Source organism: Muntiacus reevesi, chromosome 7, assembly GCF_963930625.1.
Source record: "Muntiacus reevesi chromosome 7, mMunRee1.1, whole genome shotgun sequence".
Lineage (NCBI taxonomy): Eukaryota > Metazoa > Chordata > Mammalia > Artiodactyla > Cervidae > Muntiacus > Muntiacus reevesi.
Genome location: NC_089255.1, coordinates 322,714 through 346,151, shown reverse-complemented (window position 1 = coordinate 346,151; position 23,438 = coordinate 322,714). Strand labels below are relative to the sequence as shown.

At 35.5% G+C, this 23,438-nt stretch overlaps 1 protein-coding gene and 1 long non-coding RNA gene across 2 annotated transcripts in view; one reads left to right on the top strand and one right to left on the bottom strand.

Annotated features, from left to right (window-relative positions):
* The window catches only part of LOC136172200 (uncharacterized), a 38,019-nt gene extending 17,245 nt beyond the window's left edge, over positions 1-20,774 (bottom strand). The window contains exons 1-2 of the long non-coding RNA XR_010663973.1: positions 20,668-20,774; positions 11,065-11,170 (exon numbers count right to left, since the gene is read on the bottom strand). This is a non-coding gene — a long non-coding RNA (uncharacterized lncRNA). The remainder of the gene's footprint in view (positions 1-11,064; positions 11,171-20,667) is intronic.
* On the top strand, positions 12,294-13,690 carry LOC136171644 (serine/arginine-rich splicing factor 3). The gene has a single exon (XM_065940468.1). It carries the CDS (start codon positions 12,405-12,407, stop codon positions 12,897-12,899), a length of 495 nt encoding a protein of 164 aa, XP_065796540.1. The 5' UTR covers positions 12,294-12,404; the 3' UTR covers positions 12,900-13,690.
* Positions 20,775-23,438: the final 2,664 nt, after the last annotated feature.

Genomic DNA, 23,438 nt, shown 5'->3' with positions numbered 1-23,438 from the left:
TAGTAACAGATTCAACACGAAAAGGTATTGTATCATCTCAAAGAGATTTTCTACACTTAGTTAAATTTACCTTGAATATCAAATTGTTTCCTATGCCTAATTTAAGTCAGCAACTCAGAATTACTTTTTTAATATTATCAGCTAACTAATATAACCTACCAAAATTAATAACATGGTGAAATTAAAAAAAAAAAATGACAGTCTGGGTGTGGTAGTCATAATCATGGCCCCCTAAAGAAGTATATGGACTAAGTCCTGCCCTGAGACTATGATACCTTCATGGCAGGAGAAACTTTGCAGATGTCACTGAGATGGGAAGATTATCCAGGTGGCCTCTGGTGTAATTCCAAAGGTCCTTATAAGTGAAACAGGCATAAGGGGAAGAGAACAGGAGGAGAAGAAAATATGACAACCAAAGCCAAGGTCAGAATGATGAGATTGCTGACTTTGAAATTAGAAAGAGACCTTGAGCCGAGGAAGCCTCTGAAAACTGGAAAAGGCAAGGAACTAAACACTTCCCTAGAGTCTTCAGAAAGGCCTGTAGAGACTTTGGTTTTAACCACACAAGACTATTTCAGATGTCTGAACTTTAGAACTGTAAGGTAATACAGTGGTTGTTTTAAGACACTAAGATTGTAGTAATTTGTTCCAGCAACAATAGAGCTAATACAATGGGCAAACTATCCTTTTAGTAAATTATATTTTAACACAGCTCTAAGATTTCCCCACTGATTATATGCCACAAGATCTATCTTTCTATTTCTCAGTGTTAAGTACTGTCTCATCTTTTCTAGTAGGACATCAGTTTGGCTGCTCACTGGGACCATGGGTGTGATCCATTTGGAAATCCTTAGGATCAGGTATTGCACTGGATCTTTTTTTTTTTAATCTATTTTTTTTATTAGTTGGAGGGTAATTACTTCACAACATTTCAGTGGGTTTTGTCATACGTTGACACGAATCAGCCATAGAGTTACACGTATTCCCCATCCCGATTCCCCCTCCCACCTCCCTCTCCACCTGACTCCTCTGGGTCCTCCCAGTGCACCAGGCCCGAGCACTTGACTCATGCATCCCACCTGGGCTGGTGATCTGTTTCACCATAGATAATATACATGCTGTTCTTTCGAAACATCCCACCCTCACCTTCTCCCACAGAGTTCAAAAGTCTGTTTTGTACTTCTGTGTCTCTTTTTCTGTTTTGCATATAGGGCCATCGTTACCATCTTTCTAAATTCCGTATATATGTGTTAGTATACTGTAATGTTCTTTATCTTCCTGGCTTACTTCACTCTGTATAATGGGCTCCAGTTTCATCCATCTCATTAGAACTGATTCAAATGAATTCTTTTTAATGGCTGAGTAATATTCCATGGTGTATATGTACCACAGCTTCCTTATCCATTCATCTGCTGATGGGCATCTAGGTTGCTTCCATGTCCTGGCTATTATAAACAGTGCTGCGATGAACATTGGGGTGCACGTGTCTCTTTCAGATCTGGTTTCTTCAGTGTGTAAGCCCAGAAGTGGGATTGCTGGGTCATATGACAGTTCTATTTCCAGTTTTTTAAGAAATCCCCACACTGTTTTCCATAGTGGCTGTACTAGTTTGCATTCCCACCAACAGTGTAAGAGGGTTCCCTTTTCTCCACACCCTCTCCAGCATTTATTGCTTGTAGACTTTTGGATAGCAGCCATCCTGACTGGCGTGTAATGGTACCTCATTGTGGTTTTGATTTGCATTTCTCTGATAATGAGTGATGTTGAGCATCTTTTCATGTGTTTGTTAGCCATCTGTATGTCTTCTTTGGAAAAATGTCTGTTTAGTTCTTTGGCCCATTTTATGATTGGGTCATTTATTTTTCTGGAATTGAGCTTCAGGAGTTGCTTGTATATTTTTGAGATTAATCCTTTATCTGTTTCTTCATTTGCTATTATTTTCTCCCAATCTGAGGGCTGTCTTTTCACCTTACTTATAGTTTCCTTTGTAGTGCAGAAGGTTTTAAGTTTCATTAGGTGCCATTTGTTTAGTTTTGCTTTTATTTCCAATATTCGGGGAGGTGGGTCATAGAGGATCTTGCTGAGATTTATGTCGGAGAGGGTTTTGCCTGTGTTCTCCTCTAGGAGTTTTATAGTTTCTGGTCTTATATTTAGATCTTTAATCCATTTTGAGTTTATTTTTGTGTATGGTGTTAGAAAGTGTTTTAGTTTCATTCTTTTACAAGTGGTTGACCAGTTTTCCCAGCACCACTTGTTAAAGAGGTTGTCTTTTTTCCATTGTATATCCTTGCCTTCTTTGTCAAAGATAAGGTGTCCATAGGATCGTGGATTTATCTCTGGGCTTTCTATTCTGTTCCATTGATCTATATTTCTGTCTTTGTGCCAGTACCATACTGTCTTGATGACTGTGGCTTTGTAGTAGAGTCTGAAGTCAGGCAGGTTGATTCCTCCAGTTCCATTCTTCTTTCTCAAGATTACTTTGGCTATTCGAGGTTTTTTGTATTTCCATACAAATGCACTAGATGTTAATGCTCCTCATTCAGCTTAGCAACCTGTCTGCTAAATTTCACTGGAAATGTAGCAAGCTCACTGAGTTCCATTGCAAAAACCAGCAGTATGCATGCTTGGTAAGCTGCTTCAGTCATGTCTGACTCTTTGTGATCCCCCATACTGTAGCCCACCAGGCTCCTCTGTCCATGGGATTCTCTAGGCAAGAATACTGGAGTGGATTGCCATTCCCTTCTTCAGGGGATCTACCTGACACACGGATCGAACCTGTGTCTCTTAAACATCTGCATTGGCAGGCAGTTTCTTTACTACTAGCAAGTGGGTAGCCATTCCTTTCTTTGCGATCTTTCTGACCCAGAGATCCAATCTGGATCTCCCACACTGCAGGTAGATTCTTTACTTTCTGAACCACCAGGGAAGCCCAAAAGATAGCAGTAGATGATATAAGCTCTCATGCAATTGCAACTGCATTATTCTCACCAAATACAGCCTGATGGATATGACAGTGTTACATGAAACACATTAATTACTGAAATTATATTTGTCAGAGCAATAAATATCTACCTTTGATGCTAGAGAATATATGATTTGAAGCAAAAACTTTAATACACCTTATGTTAATTATTTACAAGGATTCACAAACACTGTGCTCTAAATGAGCATATAAATATATACATGTAGTCGCATGGAGACATATATGCAGTGAGAGAGGTCTGTAGATTATAATGATTTGGGAGGATGCTTCTACACAACTAATACGCCTTAAAATTTCATCTTCCATATGCGGTTCATTTTGGAAAGCTATCACTTCCATTGAAATGACTTTTCTTTTGTCTATCCCTCAAAGACAAAGGTCACATTTTATTTGTCTTATTTGTCATGGCACTATATATCATAATGGCTATTAGATGGGTCAATAAACTAGTGGATGAAGTTAGAGAACTTCCATAATATAAATGCCTAGGCAGTAAATCAAGAAGATGCTAAGGACAGAGAATTATTTAATCTGCTAGTGGTTTTAAAAAAGGTCTCAATCCCATAGTTCACTTGTCAACAAGTGAGCATCAAGAGAGACAGGTTGTCCACAGTTTCAGATCTAATTTTTCCCTTTTGTTCCCAGTTAAGGCAGTCTTTCTGTTGCTTACTTAAACTGATTTCTCATAAATAAAAATGACTCAAGGACTAACTATTATGTGTGATTCTGTAGGCACACACATAATATACATAATCTTTGTGTGTATACAGGTGTATACACACACACACACACACACACACATATATACACCTATAATGTGTGTGTGTGTGTTTGTGTGTGTGTGTATAATTATATACATCCTGGGAATCCCTAATGTCTTCATTGCATCACACCCTGCAGTTTAGTTTCCAGCATCCAACCATTTGACTGGTTTTTCACAACGTTCCTCTCAAAGTTTATATTTATTAGCTTGTCTTATTTCTTGACCTATATACCTATTTCTTTTAGTAGTCAAAATATTTCTAATCTGTTTTAAGAATTCTTTCAAGTCATCATAGCCTCTAACAAAAACATAAGATCACAGTGCCCATTTTATTCTGCAAGTAGAATTCCATAATACATTCTCAGGATGTGGTATCAGTAATTCTTCTCTCTTTCTAGAATCCTTTCAGAGTCAAAATTCATTACTTGTGCAGGTTTAGGTTATACATCTCACGGCCACAGAAGCACTGTTCATATCACAGTCCTCAGAGACTGGCATACTATTTATTGTCACAATTAGTGAATGGTGACTAAGCATCTTAAAGAATGGACAACTAATCCCACGATGCACAAAGGTGGCATGCTGGCTAGTGGGTGCTGCTTATAATCTGATTATCACTGACTCAGAAAGGGCAAACTTCAGCCTTCAAGCCTGATGTAAAAACAGAAACCAAAGTTGCTTTAGTGAGGTAAAAACTTAGCTGAACAAGATATAGGCATCGATTGTTTTCAGTCATTGTACAATGGACAGAAGAAACAGGGAACCTTGAGAGAAAGGAAACAAGATTAGCACATGAGGACCCATGTTCTGCTTGGCTGCGTTATTGAATCATGGGCACTGGAAGAGGGAGTCCAAGCAAATCCTCCAGGTCTTGCTGAGTTGAGGATACAGAAACCATGGAGGAGCATGCTGAGATTGCACAGCAAAGTTGCAGACAAAGAAGTACAAGGGGAAAAAGCTTCAGAAACGTGCTCGGGGTACTCTTGCATTTTTGCTGAGAACTAATCAGTCTATGTATAGAGTTCAAGTTCGTGAGGCTGAACAAAGGATAGTCCGTAACTTGTAAGCTGAACAATCCCAGAGATCAGAGAAAGTAGAAAGACATTTGATCAGGCCACTGAGGGTCCCTGGTGATAATCCACTGGGTCATGCATTACTACTAGAGCTAAACTCTATCTGGAGTGAAGCCTACTCTAGGCCAACCATAACAAAGCTTAACAAGAGGCCTTAAAGAGATCAAGCAGATCTGCTAGTAGCTTAAACTGCTGCCAGATGAAAGGACAGACTCTTTCAAGGAAAACAACAGTGCAGACATGACTCCAACATAAAAGTACTGAGCATGGCAAGAAGCAAGACAACATGAGCCACAATCAGGAGTAAATCAGACAACTGAAACAAATTCAGAAACGAGAAGGGTTTTCTCTGGGAACTCAGGAAAAAGGATGTTATTGGAGCTCTTATACCAATATTTAACTATTTTGATATTGAACATAATAAACTAGCAAGCAATAAAAAACAAAGTGCAAAAGACTCTCCTTAGTATACAATAAGAAAAAATAGGATTTAAGAAATATGTATGCATGATCTTCTGTGCAAAAGATATTAATACGCAGGAAATGTAATTTTGAAACCTTTGAGACAGTTCACCCTCAGAGCCCAGCTGGAAATGAAACATGACAGAAGAGGAAGAAATGACACTTTGTTGAGTATATTTTGAGCTATGACTCTTAGAATGGTGATAATGTTTCCCATAGTCTCAAGCGATTAAAACCTGTCAGAATACGGTATATACAAAATAAAATTCAAAAGGTAACAAACTTGACTCTATTACAAAATGATAAATATAATCACATTGATTAGACTGGGGCAGAAAAAACCAGCCAAAGAAGTCTTAAACACACACACAAATTGACTGTATCTGTAAGGCTAAAGACAAAAAAGAACTGTGTGAACAATATTAGACTCCAGTTTGTAAATGTGCTTTTCACAAGGTTATGAGTTTGTAGATATGAAATTACTTTGTGTGTGTGCTAGGATTGAGCAAAAAGTAAATATATGGTGGATAATGAAAGCCTGGGCGTCTACTCTCAGAAAATAGTTATTGATACAAATGAGGGAAAAGGGAAGGCCAGAATGAATGCTGTAGTGTTAGACTAGGGGGAAAAGCATATGGTATGTTTTTAGTACTCAGACAAGTAGATAAATGTAGAAACATAGATGTATATGAGTGTATGAGTTGATATATATATATATTTCCTACCTCCTCCAGCAAAAGGGCCTAGAAGCAATACCACTGAAGTAACAATGAGAATATTGTTCCTAATTAGAGGAGTCAAGATCCTTGGAGAAACATTTGGCATCAGGATCGGGCAAGGAAAATGTAAGATGAGTCGGGGATATTTTGATGCCAGAAAGTAAGAAAGTGCTCCCAGAATGATGATGGAGATTTTTGAAGAAGACACAAAACCCAACCCGAAGGAGCTCTCATAGCCAAATCTGGGAAATTTTGAGCTGTAAAATAATAAAGATAGTTAGATTTATAACCTCGAGAAGAAGATAAGATATCCACGAGTCCATACTAATATAAATAATTGAATATGTCAACAAAAAAGGGGAAGAATCACAAGGGCCAGCTCTTTCTTACAGTAAAACTTTCATCACTGAATATAGAAGGAGTAAAGAAAATAGAAAATCATTCATTTTCAGTAATAATCATCACAAGGCAGAACCTTTGAGAAATATTAAAATCAGTGTGACACAGGCACATTGAGAAGCTGTCTGAACAGTGTGAAGCATCTCCCACAATACGCGTCATTATGAAATGGCACACTTACAGTGGAGGTGCCGCCTTAGCCACGTGATCACATTGAATGCTACTCGTCACAAGATACATCAAAGACATGGAGTTTCTTATATGATGCGCTGAGCAGGTCATAACATCCATTCTGTGGTGTTTTTTTACCAAAAAAATATTTAATTTTAATGTAATTGTGAGAAAACGCCAGAAGAATTAAAGTTGAGAGATATTCTACAAAAATAAATGACCTGCCCAATTTTGGTACTCTTTTTTTTTTTTTTTTCATTTTTCAAATGTCTGAATAAGACTAAGGAACTGTCAGAAGACATGGTGACATGACAACTAAATGAAATGAGAGAACCTAATTTATATTATGGACCAGAAAAAGGACATTAGTAGGATATATAGAAGAATACTCTATCATTTGGCAGGATGCAAAGTGTTGCAGAATAACCCATGAGTCAAAGGAAAAAGAAAAGCACAAGGGAAATTGGAAAATAGTTTTAGAAAATGAAAATATAATAAAAATTGTGTGGTGCAGCTAAAATATTTCTTACGGGAAAATGTATAGATTTAATATTCTTATATTGAACATATAGAATCTATTATCTTAAGATAATAGATTAAGGTTCTACCTTAAGAAGCTAAAAAATGAAGCATAAAGTAAACCCAAATTAAGTATAAGGAAGAACATTTTAAAAGATAAGAGCATCCTTGGTGGCTCAGATCATAGAGAAAATTAACAGAAACATAAATCGGTAATTTGAAGGAAAAAAATGAATCTGAAAAATGTCTGGCTAGATTTATCAAGAAGAAAATGGAAAAGTCACAGATTTTAGCTATCAGGAATGAAACAGAAAGAATATAACTACAGAACCTACAGACATTAATCTGATAATAGGGATGTTATGAAATCTTTAGGCAAGTACATTTGGCAGACTAGATGACATGCCAAATTCTTTGTAAAACCCTAGTTTTTAACTACTAAGAATATTTGAATTTTACTTTAAAAGTTCCCTACAAATAAAATTCTAGACTACATAATTTCTCTGATGAGTTCTGCTCAACTTTAAGGAAGTAGAGCAATAATCCCAAACAAAATGTTTTGGAAAATAGAAGTGAAAGAAACACTTCCTAACTGATGTTACAGGGCCAGTATTACTCTGTTAAACCAAGACAAAGACATTTATAAGCAATCAAACTGCAGACTAATATTCTTTATAAACATAGATCAAAACTCCCTTAAAACATAATAACAAATTGAGCTTGAGAATATGTAAAATGAGCAACTGGAGTTTCTAATAGAATTGCAAGGTTGAATAATAGCTCATAAAAATCAATTTTGTTCACCTTATTCATTATTTGAACAGAAAAATTATATGATCAGTTCAACAGATGTAAGAAAAAATTAAAACACTTAAACACTCAATATGTTAAAATTATCTAGCTAAAAATAGAAAGTAAGTTCCTCAGCCTAATAAAGAGCATGTCTAAAAACCCTGTGCCAAGCATTTAGTGCTGAAAGAATTAATGATTTCCCCCTGAAATTGGAGATAAGGCAAGGATGTTCTTATCACTTATTTGACTAAAGGCCTTGAGCAGTAAGACTAGACAAAAAATAGAAAATGTATCGACTATACAGGAAAGAGCGGTAAAACTATATCTACTACAATATAGAGGAATAAACTAGTGATATGTCCAACAGTATGAATGAATCTCAAAAACTTTCTAACTACAAAACGCTAAGCACAAAACAGTCCAGTCTATTTATATGAAAGTTCCTAAGAGACAAATCTAATTCAGAGTAACAGAATGGTGTTGGAGATAGGAAAGATAACTGGGAAGGGGTATAAGGGAAAGTTTTGGAGTGAAGGAAATAACATCTTGTTTGTTCCAGGAGCTACCTGGATAATTACATCTGTCAAAATTCACCAAGCTATACACTTAAAAGAGTAATATTTATTTTATGTAAATTACATTTCAATAGAGTTGATTTTTTTTTTTTAAAGTGTTTCCCAGGGTGACCAAAATAGGGAGAAAAAGAAGAAAAGTGTTTTGAGATAGCTACTAGGAGCTTGCTTTTTGCAGCAACTCTGCTTTCCAGCAGGCTGTGGTCTTTAAGGATACTGTCTGCCCCGAGTGTGCTGCCAGCGCTTCAGCACCAAAGGCTTCTGCCTCCTTAGAGGCAGGAGTGGGTAGAGTATCCTGGGGAGGGTAGAGGTATATCAGGGCTCCAAATGTACATTCTCTTTCCAAAGTATGTTTATTAAGCCAACAAAAACAAACCAGAAAGCTAAGTAAGTCCAAAGCATCTTCTCATACAATTTTGTAACGAATTAAGTGAAAATTTCAACCAGTGAAATTTGGCTTATATAGTTCTTCCCCTAACAGGATTAACTTTTGGATTGCGGGCCAAACCTCGTATCACTTGTTTCCTCTTTTCTCTCCTTCCTGCTGTCTTTCCTTCTTCCCTTCCCTGTCTTCCTTTCTCATCTTCTTCCTTCTTTGCTTCCTTCCTCTCCTACTCTTTCTTCCTTACTCTTTTTCTTCATGGTTTTGTTTGCCATACATTAGGAAAAATAGAACTGGGCTGTAAAGTTTTAAGAAGGGGTTCCCGGCAGGCTCATTCTTGCCCCCATGTGATCCCTGTAGTTGGCACTATTTCCTCACTGGCACTTTCGTACTTGAGTAATTAATGTTTGAAGGAAAAGCCTGATCTGTTTTTGTCATGGACTATGTTCCAAGGTATTTTACTGGAAACACAGCAGGACTGCTATAGTGTGTAAAACATTAGGAATCTAAAACTATTCCTTTCCCAATTTTGCCCTAGTAGCAACTATGCACCCTGATTAAATTATGACTCTTATTTGAAATACTAATGTGCATAACTAAGAAATAGGATGCCTAATGATTGTCATTCTGATCTCAAAAAGTTACTGAATATGAGAGAAGTGATCAAGGGAAGCTTTGTGAAATGCTCAGAAGCATACAATGAAACCAGATTCATCATCCTGCCATTTAGAATTTTAATGTTTCAACTGTTTTTAATACTGTTTAATATAAAAATTAACCTATTTAGAATCTATGGAATATGATTAATTGCTTTGTTTAAGAAGAAATTATAAGTCATCTGTGAAGTGTTCAGTTACACTGTATGTGTATCCCCTAAATTTATACATTAAAGTCCTAAATCCCATGGTGATGATATCTGAATGTATGGACATAGGCAGGGAATTAGGTTAGGATGAGATCATGGGGGATGGGGTAAGACCCTCATGGTGGAATTAGTGTCCTTATAAGAAGAGCTCTCTCTTTCCTCCATGTGAAGACACAGTGAGAAAGTAGCCATCTGCAGTCCAGAGAGACTTCTCACCAGACACCTACCCTTCCAGTACCCTCAGCTCAGACTTCCAGCCTCCAGAACTGTGAGAAATATATTTCTGTTGTTTAATCCACCCAGTCTATGGTGTTTTAACAGTTTGAGTGGACGAATATAAGTGATGATAGAGACCATCATTTCCTTTTGACCTTAAATATGAATATATAAAACTAAATTTTTATATAATTTTATATAATTACATGAATATGTATGTAATGACATTATACATATCTTTTGACAAGATCGTGCTTATATTATAAACAATTTTGCCTCTGATTTTAACAACCAACACAATATAGATGTTTTCTCGTGTTAATAAATATTGCCTGATATTCTCTTTCACTGTTTGCATGACATGTCATCATAAAGATTGTCAGGTTCTTTTAAGCCATGCTTTTGGCTATCTAGATTATATCTGACTTTCCATTACTATATGGTATTATGTTATGAATCAACTTAGTAGTTAAGTTTTTGTCTAAACATGTGATTGTTTCCTCACACTAGAATATCAGAGTTGATTCACTTTTAAAATTATCACAGCACATACCAAATACATATCAAAAATATTATACTTATTTGTACTTCAAACAATTAGTTCATAAACGTGACTATCTCACTGAATTTTACAATGTCTAGTTCCCTGCAGCTGAATGTCAAAGGAGAGAGTGCATAAATGTCCCATCGGCCCTGAGCACCATCCGCACTTACTTTTCCTGTCTCATCCACCCTCAACAGTACCCAACACTATTCCTCAATTTTCATTACTAAGAGGATGAGTGAAAACTGTGTGCTCTTTTATTGTACTATTATTACAAATGAAGGCACAGATAAGAGTGAAAAGTCATTCCTATCTTTATGTTTAGATTTCTTCCTCTATAATTTTTTATAAATTTTAATCAATTTTCATTTCTTAAGAGTTTTAAAATTGCCACTTGAAAGGTTAAAAGTCTTTTGCAGAGAAATGATTAATGTTATTATTAAAACTAGGCAAAACATTCACAAATTTGTAGCAGATGAATAATAAATATTATTAATCTACAGGGTTTTGTGAATAGTTTTTCCCAATTTGTCACTTTGACTTTTAGCTTTTTCTTGTACACAAGTTACAACCAGGTGTTTTTGTAAGGTGGAGTTCAACTTACCTGTGACTGTGACTTCTTTTCTGCCCAGAAGAGAGAGCAGAAACCATACCTCAATTCTAGGGTACCACTGTCATTTTTGTTTCCTCTACATCTTTCTGCCATCACACTGTGAACAAGTGAAGTAAACATTGAGGCTCCAAACTCACTTAAAACTATATAGATCATTTTAAACAATTAAACAAGGAGATTCGTTAAGAAGGGTAAATGATCAGAAAGTAAGTGTTTGCCAGAGGAGACAAATGGGAAAGGAAGCACAAAAAAGAACAACTAAAACACTGTCATCATTTTGGGGGCACAATTAAATCTGAAAATTAGCAAGACAGCGAGAACTTAACTTACATTTTGGAAGTTTATAATGATAAGTAAAAAACTGATCGACAGTCTGTGGTGTGACATAGTTTTCTCTCTGGTGTCTTCAATGCCTGTAGTTTCATATTTGAGTGATAAAAGGTTGGAAATTATAGTGCTACTACTGGTATTTGTTAATGAACCTTTAAATTGGCCATCACTGTTATAGCCTGTTTATGTTGGCTTGGCTGTGGTGGCTCTTTTATTGAAATAGATAACACAATTAATTTACTTCAATCTTCTAAAATATTTGGATTTTATCCAAAGAAAATGACTGTCAGAAATAATGCCAGATTTGGGACCAGCAACAGGAAAACTCTACACATATCACCAACCAAAAGTGCCAGTTGTAAAAGGAGGGGGAAATTGTTGTAAGGGAGAAAGTGAAAGTCGCTCAGCCCTGTTCGATTCTCTGTGGCCCACCATGGACTGCTGGAGTGGGTAGCCTTTCCCTTCCCCAGGGGATCTTATCTTCCCAACCCAGGGATTGAACCCAGGTCTCCTGCATTGCAGGCAGATTCTTTGCCAACTGAGCTATCAGGTGAGGGAGGGGGCACATGCATATCACTCACATGGCTAAGAGAAAAAGAAATCAGATTAATACAAAATTGGTGTCAGACCTAATGAACAACACAGGTTGCTTCCACCACTATGCCAATCTTTGGTCTTGTGAGGGGTTGATGATGTTTTTCAGAAAAATCTTTTTTTCACTTTGTGCCTACTCAAATGTCATACCATACTGACCACTGTATAAGAAGCATGTTTTCCATATAAAAAGCTTATGGTGCATTGCAACCACTAGATACATCCTAGACTTAACAGTAAAAAGCAAACATTCTCATAGACTATGAGACATAAAGCAAAATTATAGGCCATTTCGTGGACGCCGGGTGTGCGAGAGCATCCGGGAACGCTGGGCGGGAGGGGACTGAGAAGACCTAGCCTAGGTTCTGTGGATTTGGACCTCCGCATTTCTAACCCAAGATCTCGAAATGCATCGTGATTCCTGTCCATTGGACTGTAAAGTTTATGTAGGTAATCTTGGAAACAATGGTAACAAGACTGAATTGGAACGAGCTTTTGGCTATTATGGACCACTCCGAAGTGTGTGGGTTGCTAGAAACCCTCCCGGCTTTGCTTTTGTTGAATTTGAAGATCCCCGAGATGCAGCTGATGCTGTTCGAGAGCTAGATGGGAGAACACTGTGTGGCTGCCGAGTAAGAGTGGAACTATCGAATGGTGAAAAGAGAAGTCGTAATCGTGGCCCACCTCCTTCTTGGGGTCGTCGCCCTCGAGATGATTATCGGAGGAGGAGTCCTCCACCTCGACGCAGATCTCCAAGACGGAGAAGCTTCTCCCGCAGCCGGAGCAGGTCCCTTTCTAGAGATAGGAGAAGAGAGAGATCACTGTCCCGGGAGAGAAATCACAAGCCTTCCCGATCTTTCTCTAGGTCTCGTAGCCGATCTAGGTCAAATGAAAGGAAATAGAAGACAAGTTTGCAAGAGGAGTGGTGTACAGGAAATAACTTCATTTGACAGGAGTATGTACAGAAAATTCAAGTTTTGTTTGAGACTTCATAAGCTTGGTGCATTTTTAAAATGTTTTAGCTGTTCACATTTGTTTGTCTGTTGGAACAGTGACACAAAGGTGTAATTCTCTATGGTTTGAAATGGATCATATGGGGCATGTAATATCAAGAATTGTTACTTTACAATGTTCCCTTAAGCAAAATTTAATTTGCTTTGAATTTTAGTCTTGCATAGGCTGATAATAAATCTCTTAACTCCTGCCCAGCTAAAGTCAATGTTTAACATTATGGAAATAAAAACTGGCAAAAATTGGAAGATTTTTTTCAACATAGCTGGGATATGGTATGCAGCTGTAGTTAAGCAGTTTTTAAAAACTGCTGTGAACTCAAAAACCAGCTGGAAAAATTAAAGCTTCACCCTTAAACTAGATTAGAGGTTTAAAAATCCCACTAGTCTTCACACTGGACAAAAAGGTTGTCCAGTTGGTGTAGAATCTAAGAAGTTTGAAGGAAGTTAGTTTACCTTTGCTTTAGGTTGTAAGTTCCTTCTGTGATTGCTGTATATGAATACATAGCTCTTTGTAACATTCTTTATTTGGAAATCTGAGATACTCAAGATAACAAATGTCCTGCCAGTTTAAGGGTACATTGTAGAGCTGAACTGAGTTACTGTGCAAGATTCTTTTTTCATGCTGTCATTTGTAATATGTTTTGTGAGAATCCTTGGGATTAAAGTTTTGGTTACAAATTGTTGTTTAACCTGAAAAAAAATAAATAAATAAATAAAGCAAAATTATATTTCCCATGCCCGAAAGATTTTGAGTTTGAGATGCTTTCTGATAATTTTCATTTTCAAAAACTACTGTCAGTTTTAGCCGTTGACTTTTTTGCCATTAACTTCTAAGTAAGAAGGTGAAGCAAAGGTGGTGTTGACTTAGTTTAGAACAGGGCTTAATAAAATGTCATATATTTGCCATTGTTTGCCCTGATAGCTGAATGTTTGTTTTCAAGGTTAATCAAAATAGAAAATAACTTTTTACAAAGACATCAGAATAAAAGAAAGTAAACCTAGTTCTCATTGTTTTATATAAAAGACATTGTTTTATCTTCTGATATGAAGCATAAAATGTAGAGAGCCAAAACTTTTTAAGGATTAAATTTTTATTTTTGCTTTTATATACATATCTCCATGTATATATATTGAATTATTTGATACTTTATCTTCTTTGAAGGTGAATTGATTTTGATTGCTTAAAGTCTAGTTTCTCTATCAATTTCTTAAAGAGGAGAAAGTCTCTATCAAAATCTTTATTTTTCCAATTATCTGTTTCTTTAATCCTGTTCATTTTTGCTTCATATTTTTAAACTTTATTCTTAAGCACATAGTTATGATAATTTTGTCTTCCTAATGAAATGAGTTATCATTGTGAAATCTCTATTTTTAGGAATACAATTTGTGTTAAGGTCAGTTTTATCTATTATTAACACTGCCACTACAGCCTTCTTTTCTTACTCTTGGCGTGCTAAATATATTTCTCCTCATTAGCCATTTACTAAGTAAATCTCTTATTAACAGGGCTGTGCTTATCTTAGAATTGCAGCACTTTTCTATGTATTATTACTTAAACTGTATCTGTTATATGACTTATTGTTGGGTCTTTTATTCATTTGGACAGTTTTTAATTTGGGTGTTTAGTTTCTTAGTGTTTAATATAATTATTGATATGATTCAATTTAGATCTGCCATGCAGTTTTTTCATTTATCCCCCTTTTTTTGTTACTCTGTTCCCCCTTTTCTCATTTGTTTCTGATTTTTGAATACGTAAAAAATTTTATTTTACCTACTTTCTTAATAACTATAGTTTTTTCCCTTTCTTTTTTTCTTAACTTGATGGATTACAGTGCACATATTTAGTTTTTTCCTAACCAACATAGAGTTAAAATTGGACCACTTCATGTAAATTGTAGACACAGTACAACTACATATATAAATGAGCCTAAACAGATGATAAATTCAATGAACTCCATTTTTTACTGTAAAAGTATATAAAGAGAAATACAGTTTTCCATTTACCCTTATTTTTACCATTTCTTTCTGAGGATCCAATTTGGATTTGGTATCATTTCTTCAGCCTGAATGAATCATTTTAGCTTGATTTAGCATTTCTTAAGATGTCAGTCTGCTGTTATTTTTTATTCACATATTTCAAACTTCTCTTACTGAATTTAGAATTATTATAGCTTCTTGATAAATTGGCCTCTTTATTAATATATAACGTCTCTCTTGGTCCTGGCATTTTTCCTTGTTCTGAGGTCAACTTGGTTTGATACAATATGAGCACTCCAGCTTTCATCTAAGTAGTGTTTTCATATTATAACTTTTTCCATTCTTTAGCATTTATATTTTAATAGTTAAAGTGGGTTTCCTGTAGACAACATGTATATATAGGTTTTGGTTTTCATCCAATCTGACAATATTGACTTTTAATTGGGGTATTTGGGCCAGTGCTATCCAATGAAAATAAAATGTGAGCCACAAATATTAGTCACATTTATGTAATTTTTAAAAAATTTAGTAGACACACCAAAAAGGGTTAAAATACTCTTTCAATACTTTGCTTTATTTATTCAAATATATCCAAAAATATTCTCATTTAAACAATCAATGTAAAAATATATTACTGACTATTTTACATTAGATTAACTCATACTAAGTTTTTGATAGCCAATGCATGTTTTATACTCATACCACATTTCAATTTGGCCTAAACATATATGTCCCTAATACCTAAATGTGACTTTGGCATTGGATGACACAATATATTCAGTGTGGCTATCAATAAGACTGAAGTTAAAGCTATTTTCTATTTGTTCCATCTCATCTTTCTCTTATCAAATATTTCTGCATTTTTATATTAATGATGTTATGAGATTAATTATATGATTCTATTGTATCTTTACTCTTAGTTAGCTCACCTTGTTCCTTTTTCTTATTAGTAATCGCTTTAGAGTTTACCATATTCATCTTTAACTTATCACAGTCTAAATTAAGATTATGTTATTATCACTTCAAATACAGTATAAAAATCTTATAAGAGTGTAACTCCATATTCACTTTTCCTCTTTGGTTGTATTGTTGTCATATGTTTTATTTCTGCTAATTCTATAAACGAAACCATGCATTATTACTTCTTAATAATAAATGTCAAGTATATTTGTTAATAATGACAAGGAAATGATCTGCTACAGAAATTTTTTAAAGTGAGAACATATATCTTCTTTAAATATTTGAATGTTTATTTAAATATTTTGGAGAAGGAAATGGTAACCCTCTCCAGTATTCTTGCCTGGAGAATCTCCATCGACAGAGGAGCCTGCCAGGCTGCAGACCATGGGGTTGCAGAGTCAGACATGACTTAGCAACTGAACAGCATTCAAATATTTACCATTTCCAGCACTCTCACTCTTTTTGCAGATTCAAATATACGTTTGGTACCAATTAACTTCTGTTTGAATATTTTCCTTAAGTATTACTTTTAGTATGAATCTTCTTAATTCTCACAAGTTTTTTTTTGGTCTGAAACATATTTTTGCCTGTAAGTTTGAAGAATATTGTGATACATGCAATAATTCTAGGTCAAGAAATATTTTTCATTTAGCATCTTAAAGATCTTATGCCACTGTCTTCTGGTTTTATAGTTTCTGAAGTCTGCTTTCATTTTGATGTATATTTTTCTCTTTGTCATGTGTCTTTTTTCTCTACCTTCTTTTAAGATTTTCTTAGTGTCTCTGGTTTTCAGTGATTTTATTATAAACCTTAGTGTTGGTTTCATTACCACCATTGTGCTTTTGTTATTATTTAAATTATTGAATTTATGTGTCTGTCAGTCATCAAATTTATAAACTTTTCATGACTATTTCATCACATTTCTTTCCTGCCTCATTATTTTTTCTTCTTCTAGGACTCCAGTTACTAATGTGTTATAATACTTGATAATATCCCTCTAATAGTGAAATTTATTTTCATCTTTTTCTATGACTTTTTAACATACTTTTCATTAGCATGCCTTTAAATGTAATGAGGTTGCCTGTGACTTATATACTTATAATAACATTCAGTGTATTTTTTTAAGTATATGTTGTACTTTTAATCTCTAGAAAATCTATCTGAATTTTGTTTACAACTTCATTATGATTATTGTGTCTAAGATCTCATCATGTTCAGGTTTTCTTTTATATCCTTTATAGAGAAGTTCTAATGTTTATTTCAGCTACCTTTTAAATTAGCACACTATATAGAGTCAGTAAGTTTCTAGAAAAAAGTGAGCAGAAAGTACAAAAATTCCAATGTATACTCAATTTCCCCTAAACTAGACAGTTTTCCCCATGTTTAGTATCTCAGAGTAGTGTGGCAAATTTTTTGCAATTGATAAGCCTATACATACACATTATCATTAGCTAAAGTGTACAGATTACAGTAGCCTTCATTCAGTAGCCTTCATTCTTTGTGTGTATATTTCTATGGGTTTTGACAAGTGCATAATGTCAGGTCTCCACCATTACAGTGTAACATACAGATAGCTTCCCAGGCCTTTGTGCCACCTGCTCATCCCTCACTCCCAGCACCCTAATCCCTGGCAACCACTGGTCACTATTTTTCTTAGTTAATTTGACTAGAGGTTCATCAACTTCGTTGATACTTTCCAAGAGCTAGCTTTTGGTTTTGCCACCTTTATTGATTTCTGTTTTAAATTTCACTGATTTCTACCCTAATTTTTTATTATTCGTTTGTTCTTACTTTGGATTTAATTTGCTATTTTTCTAGTTTTCTCACCTTGGGTGACACAGAAATGAAGAGGTGTTTCTGAAGTTGGTTATTTCCCTTTCCCCACATCAAAGGTAAAATGGGGCTGGAGTTTGATATTTCCCTTCTCCTAAGTCAGATAGGCTTTATTAAAATACAAGTCAGTCAGATTTTGGTAAAATAGTAACTTTAGAGGGTATTCTTTGTTAAGGATAATAGGATGCTTTTGGAATATTTCAGAATGCTGCATTCTTCTCACACTGTGGGAATCATGAGGACATCTCTCTCTAATGTTCATCCTCAAAAGCTAGTGGGACTATTGGGGGTAAAACTCTCATAAGCATGAGACAACTTGTATGACTGGCCTGCCTGGAGTCTCTTAACATTCAAGCTTATCCAAACAGAACTTCCAACAATTCAGCAGTTGCTGTTTAAGTATTTCTAACAGACTTCTGCTCTTAGACTTTTGCTCCTAGTGAAGAAAACACTTTGACTTGCAGTATATGAATCTGTCTCCAGTTGGGGCAGTAGTTTGCCCTGTGACCTTCAATTCTCTGATGTATATCATATATCTAAAAATGATTGCTGATTTTTACTTTGTTCATCTTTTTCTTTTTCTGAAAATGAAGTGAAATTTCTAAGATTTCTATACTGTAGACCATAAACTGGAAGTTGTCCCAGCTTTCCAAACTCTTCATTTGTTAATTCCTTTATGTGCTATTTCTGCATTTATTTCTATCAAATTATATTTCTCCTGATTAAAATCTGTATTTTTCTGTTCCTTTGATTGCCTAGTAATTTTTGACTAGATGCTGGACACTGTGTATTTCATATTGTACAATAAAGGACTTTTTTTTTTATATATATACCTTTAAAGAGCACTGTATTTTCACCAGGCAGACAGTTAGGTTACATGTGGGTCATATTAATTTTTCAAAACTTTCTTTTTAACTTTTTAAACATGTTAAAAAAGGTTAAAAAGGAAAGTGGCTTCCCTGGTAGCTCAGGCAGTAAAGAACTGCTTGCAATGGGGGAGACCTAAGATTGATCCCTGGGTTGGGAAGATCATCCCCTGGAGGAGGGCATGGCAACCCACTCCAGTATTCTTGTCTGCAGAATCCCATGGACTGGTAGGCTACAGTCCATAGGGTTGCAAAGAGCTGGACACGACTGAAGCGATGAAGCAGGCACACACAGAGAATTTTAAGGCTAACTTACTTTCACTTGCTTTCACTGCTAAGACCTGATGTATCATGAGGTCTTTCCACTTTGACTTCAAGAACAGAAATTACTTCCATCTTATGTGAACTCAAAAAACTTGTCACTCCTGGCCTTTCCCAGGTTCTTTCTCTAATTTCAGAGTTTCCCCTAATGTTTGTGTAGATCAGTACTTAACCAAAGACTCAAGGTGACCCTTCTGCAATTTTCCAGAACTTTCTCATTATGCAGCCCCCTCCACTCTCATATTCTGCCCCACATTCACTGTTCATTCCACTTCAGCCTTCCAGAGCTTTTATCTCTGCTTCCTTTACCCTGATTACCTGGCTCCACTTGGGATCCCCATCCCTGTGCTGTCCTTCCAATCATTAAGCTGTAATGTTGGTACAACCACATCATGTGCCTCTGCTCTTAGAGATTATCACTCTTCTAAGGGATTCTGGCCCACGGGAGTAGATTTAATGGTCACCTGAGTTAAATTCACCCATTCCAGTCCATTTTAGCTCACTGATTCCTGAAGTATTGATGTTCACTCTTGCCATCTCCTGTTTCACCACTTCCAACTTGCCTTGATTCATGGACCTAACATTCCAGGTTCCTATACAATATTGCTCTTACAGCCTCAGACCTTTCTTTCATCACCAGTCCCATCCACAACTGGGTGTTGTTTTTGCTTTGGCTGCATCCCTTCATTCTTTTTGGAGATATAGCTCCACCGATCAGCAGTAGCATACTGGGCACCTACCAACCTGGGGAGTTCATCTTTCAGTGTCCTGTCTTTCTCCCTTTTCAGTTATCATATACAAAACAGGGCTTCCTCGTGGCTCAGTGGTAAAGAATCCACCTGCCAATGCAGGCGATGGAGATTTGATCCCTGGGTCAGGAAGGTTCCATGGAGAAGGAAATGGCAACCCACTCCAGTATTCTTGTCTGGGAAATCTCATGTAGAGAGGAGCCTGGTGGGCTAACGTCCATTGGGTCGCTAAGAGTTGGACACAACTGAGAGATTAAATGACAACAACAACAATATACAAGACAACTGAGGAGAAGTGTCATTAAATCAACACTTCCCCCTAATGCGTAGTAAACTATCTAAAAGTGGATACATATTGTCTTTAATAATTTTAGTTCAGTGATGAGAACTATTTTTTAATGATCGATACATAGGTCTATATTGTTAGAATGGAGATAGGCGAATTTGCATCATGAACCCACAGACCTTCTTGGGTTGAAAAATGAAAGTGTTAGTTGCTCAGTCATGTCCCACTCTTTGCGTTCCCATGGACTGTAGCCTGGCAGGCTCCTGTGTCCATAGAATTCTGCAGGCAAAAACATTGGAGTGGGTTGTGACATAACCAAACCCAGTTTGCCCTGGATGCTTTATAGTGTACTCAAATATCCATGCTCAAATTTCAGCATCATGGAAAAATAACAAAGCCAGTGAAAGAAAATTTACTAAAGGTAGAAGGAAACCATGAGTTTCTAATACAGTTGGGAAGATATCCAATGATGTATCAGTGATGCAGTGCATCACAGGATACAACAAAGATGCGACAGTGATCTTAAACTTTAGATATAGGAAACTGAAATTTACTCCAGTTTATAATTCCTCAGAGTAGAATCCCAACCTGGAGAAAAGCTTTGTGAGAAATCTCAAAGAGCTGTATCACTATAGGCAGAATTAAGGACAAGTTTAATAACTTACTTTTAGTTGTGTTGTCAATGGGTTTTGATACAGGGAAGACTGGGAGGACAAATAACTCTCCTGTTCAAGGATTCACTGCACATCTGCATAAGGCAGCATTCTGTAATTAAAAAAAAAAGTTGATAAGCAATTTCAGACTCAGATTCAGCTAAGACTTGAAATGGACAGTCTTCCATATTTGATTCAGAGCAGCCTTCTTTCTTAAGCTCATCTTTTTTTCATTTATAAATCTATAGAAAATAAAATAAATGAAATAAAAACATTCACTACTTAACTAACATTGTCTATTTGGTTGAGTGGGGTTATCATCTCACATATTTCTATTTCCCTAGGCTTTGTGTCCTTATCTTGAGCAATATCTTTGTCACACATTTCTAGCGTATCAAGCATGAGATCTGCAAACCAAGATTTCTAGAGAAATATAAGCAATTTACCAGAATTCACAGTCAGTTACCAAACTCTGTATGCCTGGTTTGTGTAGTATTGATGAATTTACACTCTCTTTGGCTTATATAAAACTGAGAATGAGGATGAACGATATTGTATATATTAATAACCAAACATTAAAACAAAATAGACTTATTGCAGATCAAGACTGCCTCCTCCCCTCAGCCTACGATAGCAGATGCACTTTCTATATAGAGAACATAGTTTTAAAATCTTATCTCAAATGTCCAAGTCTAACTCTTGAGAAAGATAGGTTTGGCACTAAGAGTAATAGCATTTTTTTAACATCCAATATCTTGTCTCATCAATTATTTTAGTAAAGTTTGCTCTGCAACTGTATTCTCTTCATTCCCAAAATGTCACTGGCAGACTGTAATACAGTTCCTGAACCTTGATTCAAAGCTGGGCAGAAATCACATGAAAGCTATTTTTTTCCCCCTATAATGTGTAACATGTGGGTTTCTTGGCTTACAAAGAGACTTCAAGAAGGCATGATTCTTTAATAATATACCATAGAGAAAATGTTACTTAAAGTAAGCTTTAAGATAAAAATAATCTAATTATGTAATTATGGATAGAGAAAGAGCTCTCTGTGGTTAGCCTGGATCCAACTATGATAATATGATTTTCATGAAATTGGCACAGTTGACAACTGAGACTGCAAATGTTAGATTGCTCATCATTGGTGGGCTTTCTGTAAGATTTTAATCATGAACAGGCAATGACTACATCAAATACCACTTAAGTTTGAAATCAAACAGACTGTTTCCTATATTAAGTACAATTTAAGGAGACATCACCTTTGATTCATATGTAAATATCTGGCAAAAATCCTTAAGCTACTTGTTGACCCATTTTTCATCTTTGGTAGATGGGAGCATAGTTTGCCAATATAAGAAGCTACTGAATCGCATTGACTTAGGGATCCAATCCAAATCCAGAAGATACTTTAGTTTTTGATATTGTTTACATTTAGCAAAGCACAATTCCCAGTTTCTACCAGGAAAAAAAAAAGGACTTACAGCCCTCTCTATAACAAAGAAACATAAACTACTCAAAAGATTTAGGGAGCCAAAAAAGAGGGGAAAAAAAGCCTTCGAATTTCTTTTTGGTGCATGAAGTATACATAACTTTAAAACTTAAGGATTTAACTTTCCTAAATATATGCCTGGATTTAAAGATCACAGGGGGAAATGTGGTCAAAAAATAAGTTTGAGGTTTTATTTCAACTATATTATTTATAAAATAATTCATGAAGACTGATGATTTCAAAACAGAGCCGTGTCATCATTTTCTAATTCATGTAAAACAAATGGCAACATTTTGAACATGTGTCTGTCTTTCATAACATTATGCATTTTCCCCATCCCCGTAAAACCTCACTACATATATAACAGTATCTTTAACTAATGAAATTGCAGTCATCCAAACAAATTGAGACAACTACAAACTTACTAAAAACTAACTGAATGGGTAATTTTTTCATTGGACATTATTTAAAAATTAAGGTTAGAAAAATATGAATTGGGGCTATTTTCCCTAGAGTCACACTATTCTAACCTGTATTTGTAAGGAATGAGAAATGTACGAAGAAATTCTTTCTTGCTCAAAGATTTACAATGAGGCAGTAACTAAGAAAGAATCAGTCATCTGTGGCCATTTTGAAGTGTCGCAACCTTTTAGTGAAAATGTTTATCTCATTGGAATGTTTATCTTGTTGGAATAAAAATGTGTGTATCTGGACACAAGAAAATTAACTGTGGATATAGAACAACTGTAGATTTACTTTTTGAAACAAAACGTTTTTAGTGAAGAAATACATATGCGAATAAATAGATGGTGGTCAAAAATATGTGGCCTACAGTTTAAAAAAATAGGGAAAAATTACTGTTCTTGTTTCATATTCGAGAATGGCAACCACAGATAAAGACAATTTGAAGCCTTTTTTCCCCCAGTTCTGTCAAATATTTGGTTTGTTAATTTTACGACACTTCAAACAGAAGCCTCCATTGTATAACATTTCATAAAATAAAATTTCCAAAACTGATCTCAATTTATTTGTCCAGCAAACTCTGACTCTTTTATAAGTTGTAATTACTAACACTTTCGAGGACGGTTAAGTTTAAAAGAAAGAATTTCCACATATATGACCTGAATTTGAAGTTTTTTCCTAAATTAATTTCCATGGAAAATATATCACACATTGGAATATAAATTGATAGATTTTTATAGTTAACATCTATTCTTTTCAAAAATACTTCCTAGACTAGAACCAGTCAGTGATTTTCAGTTTTACCTCTTAGTGCCAGATAATAACCCTTCTT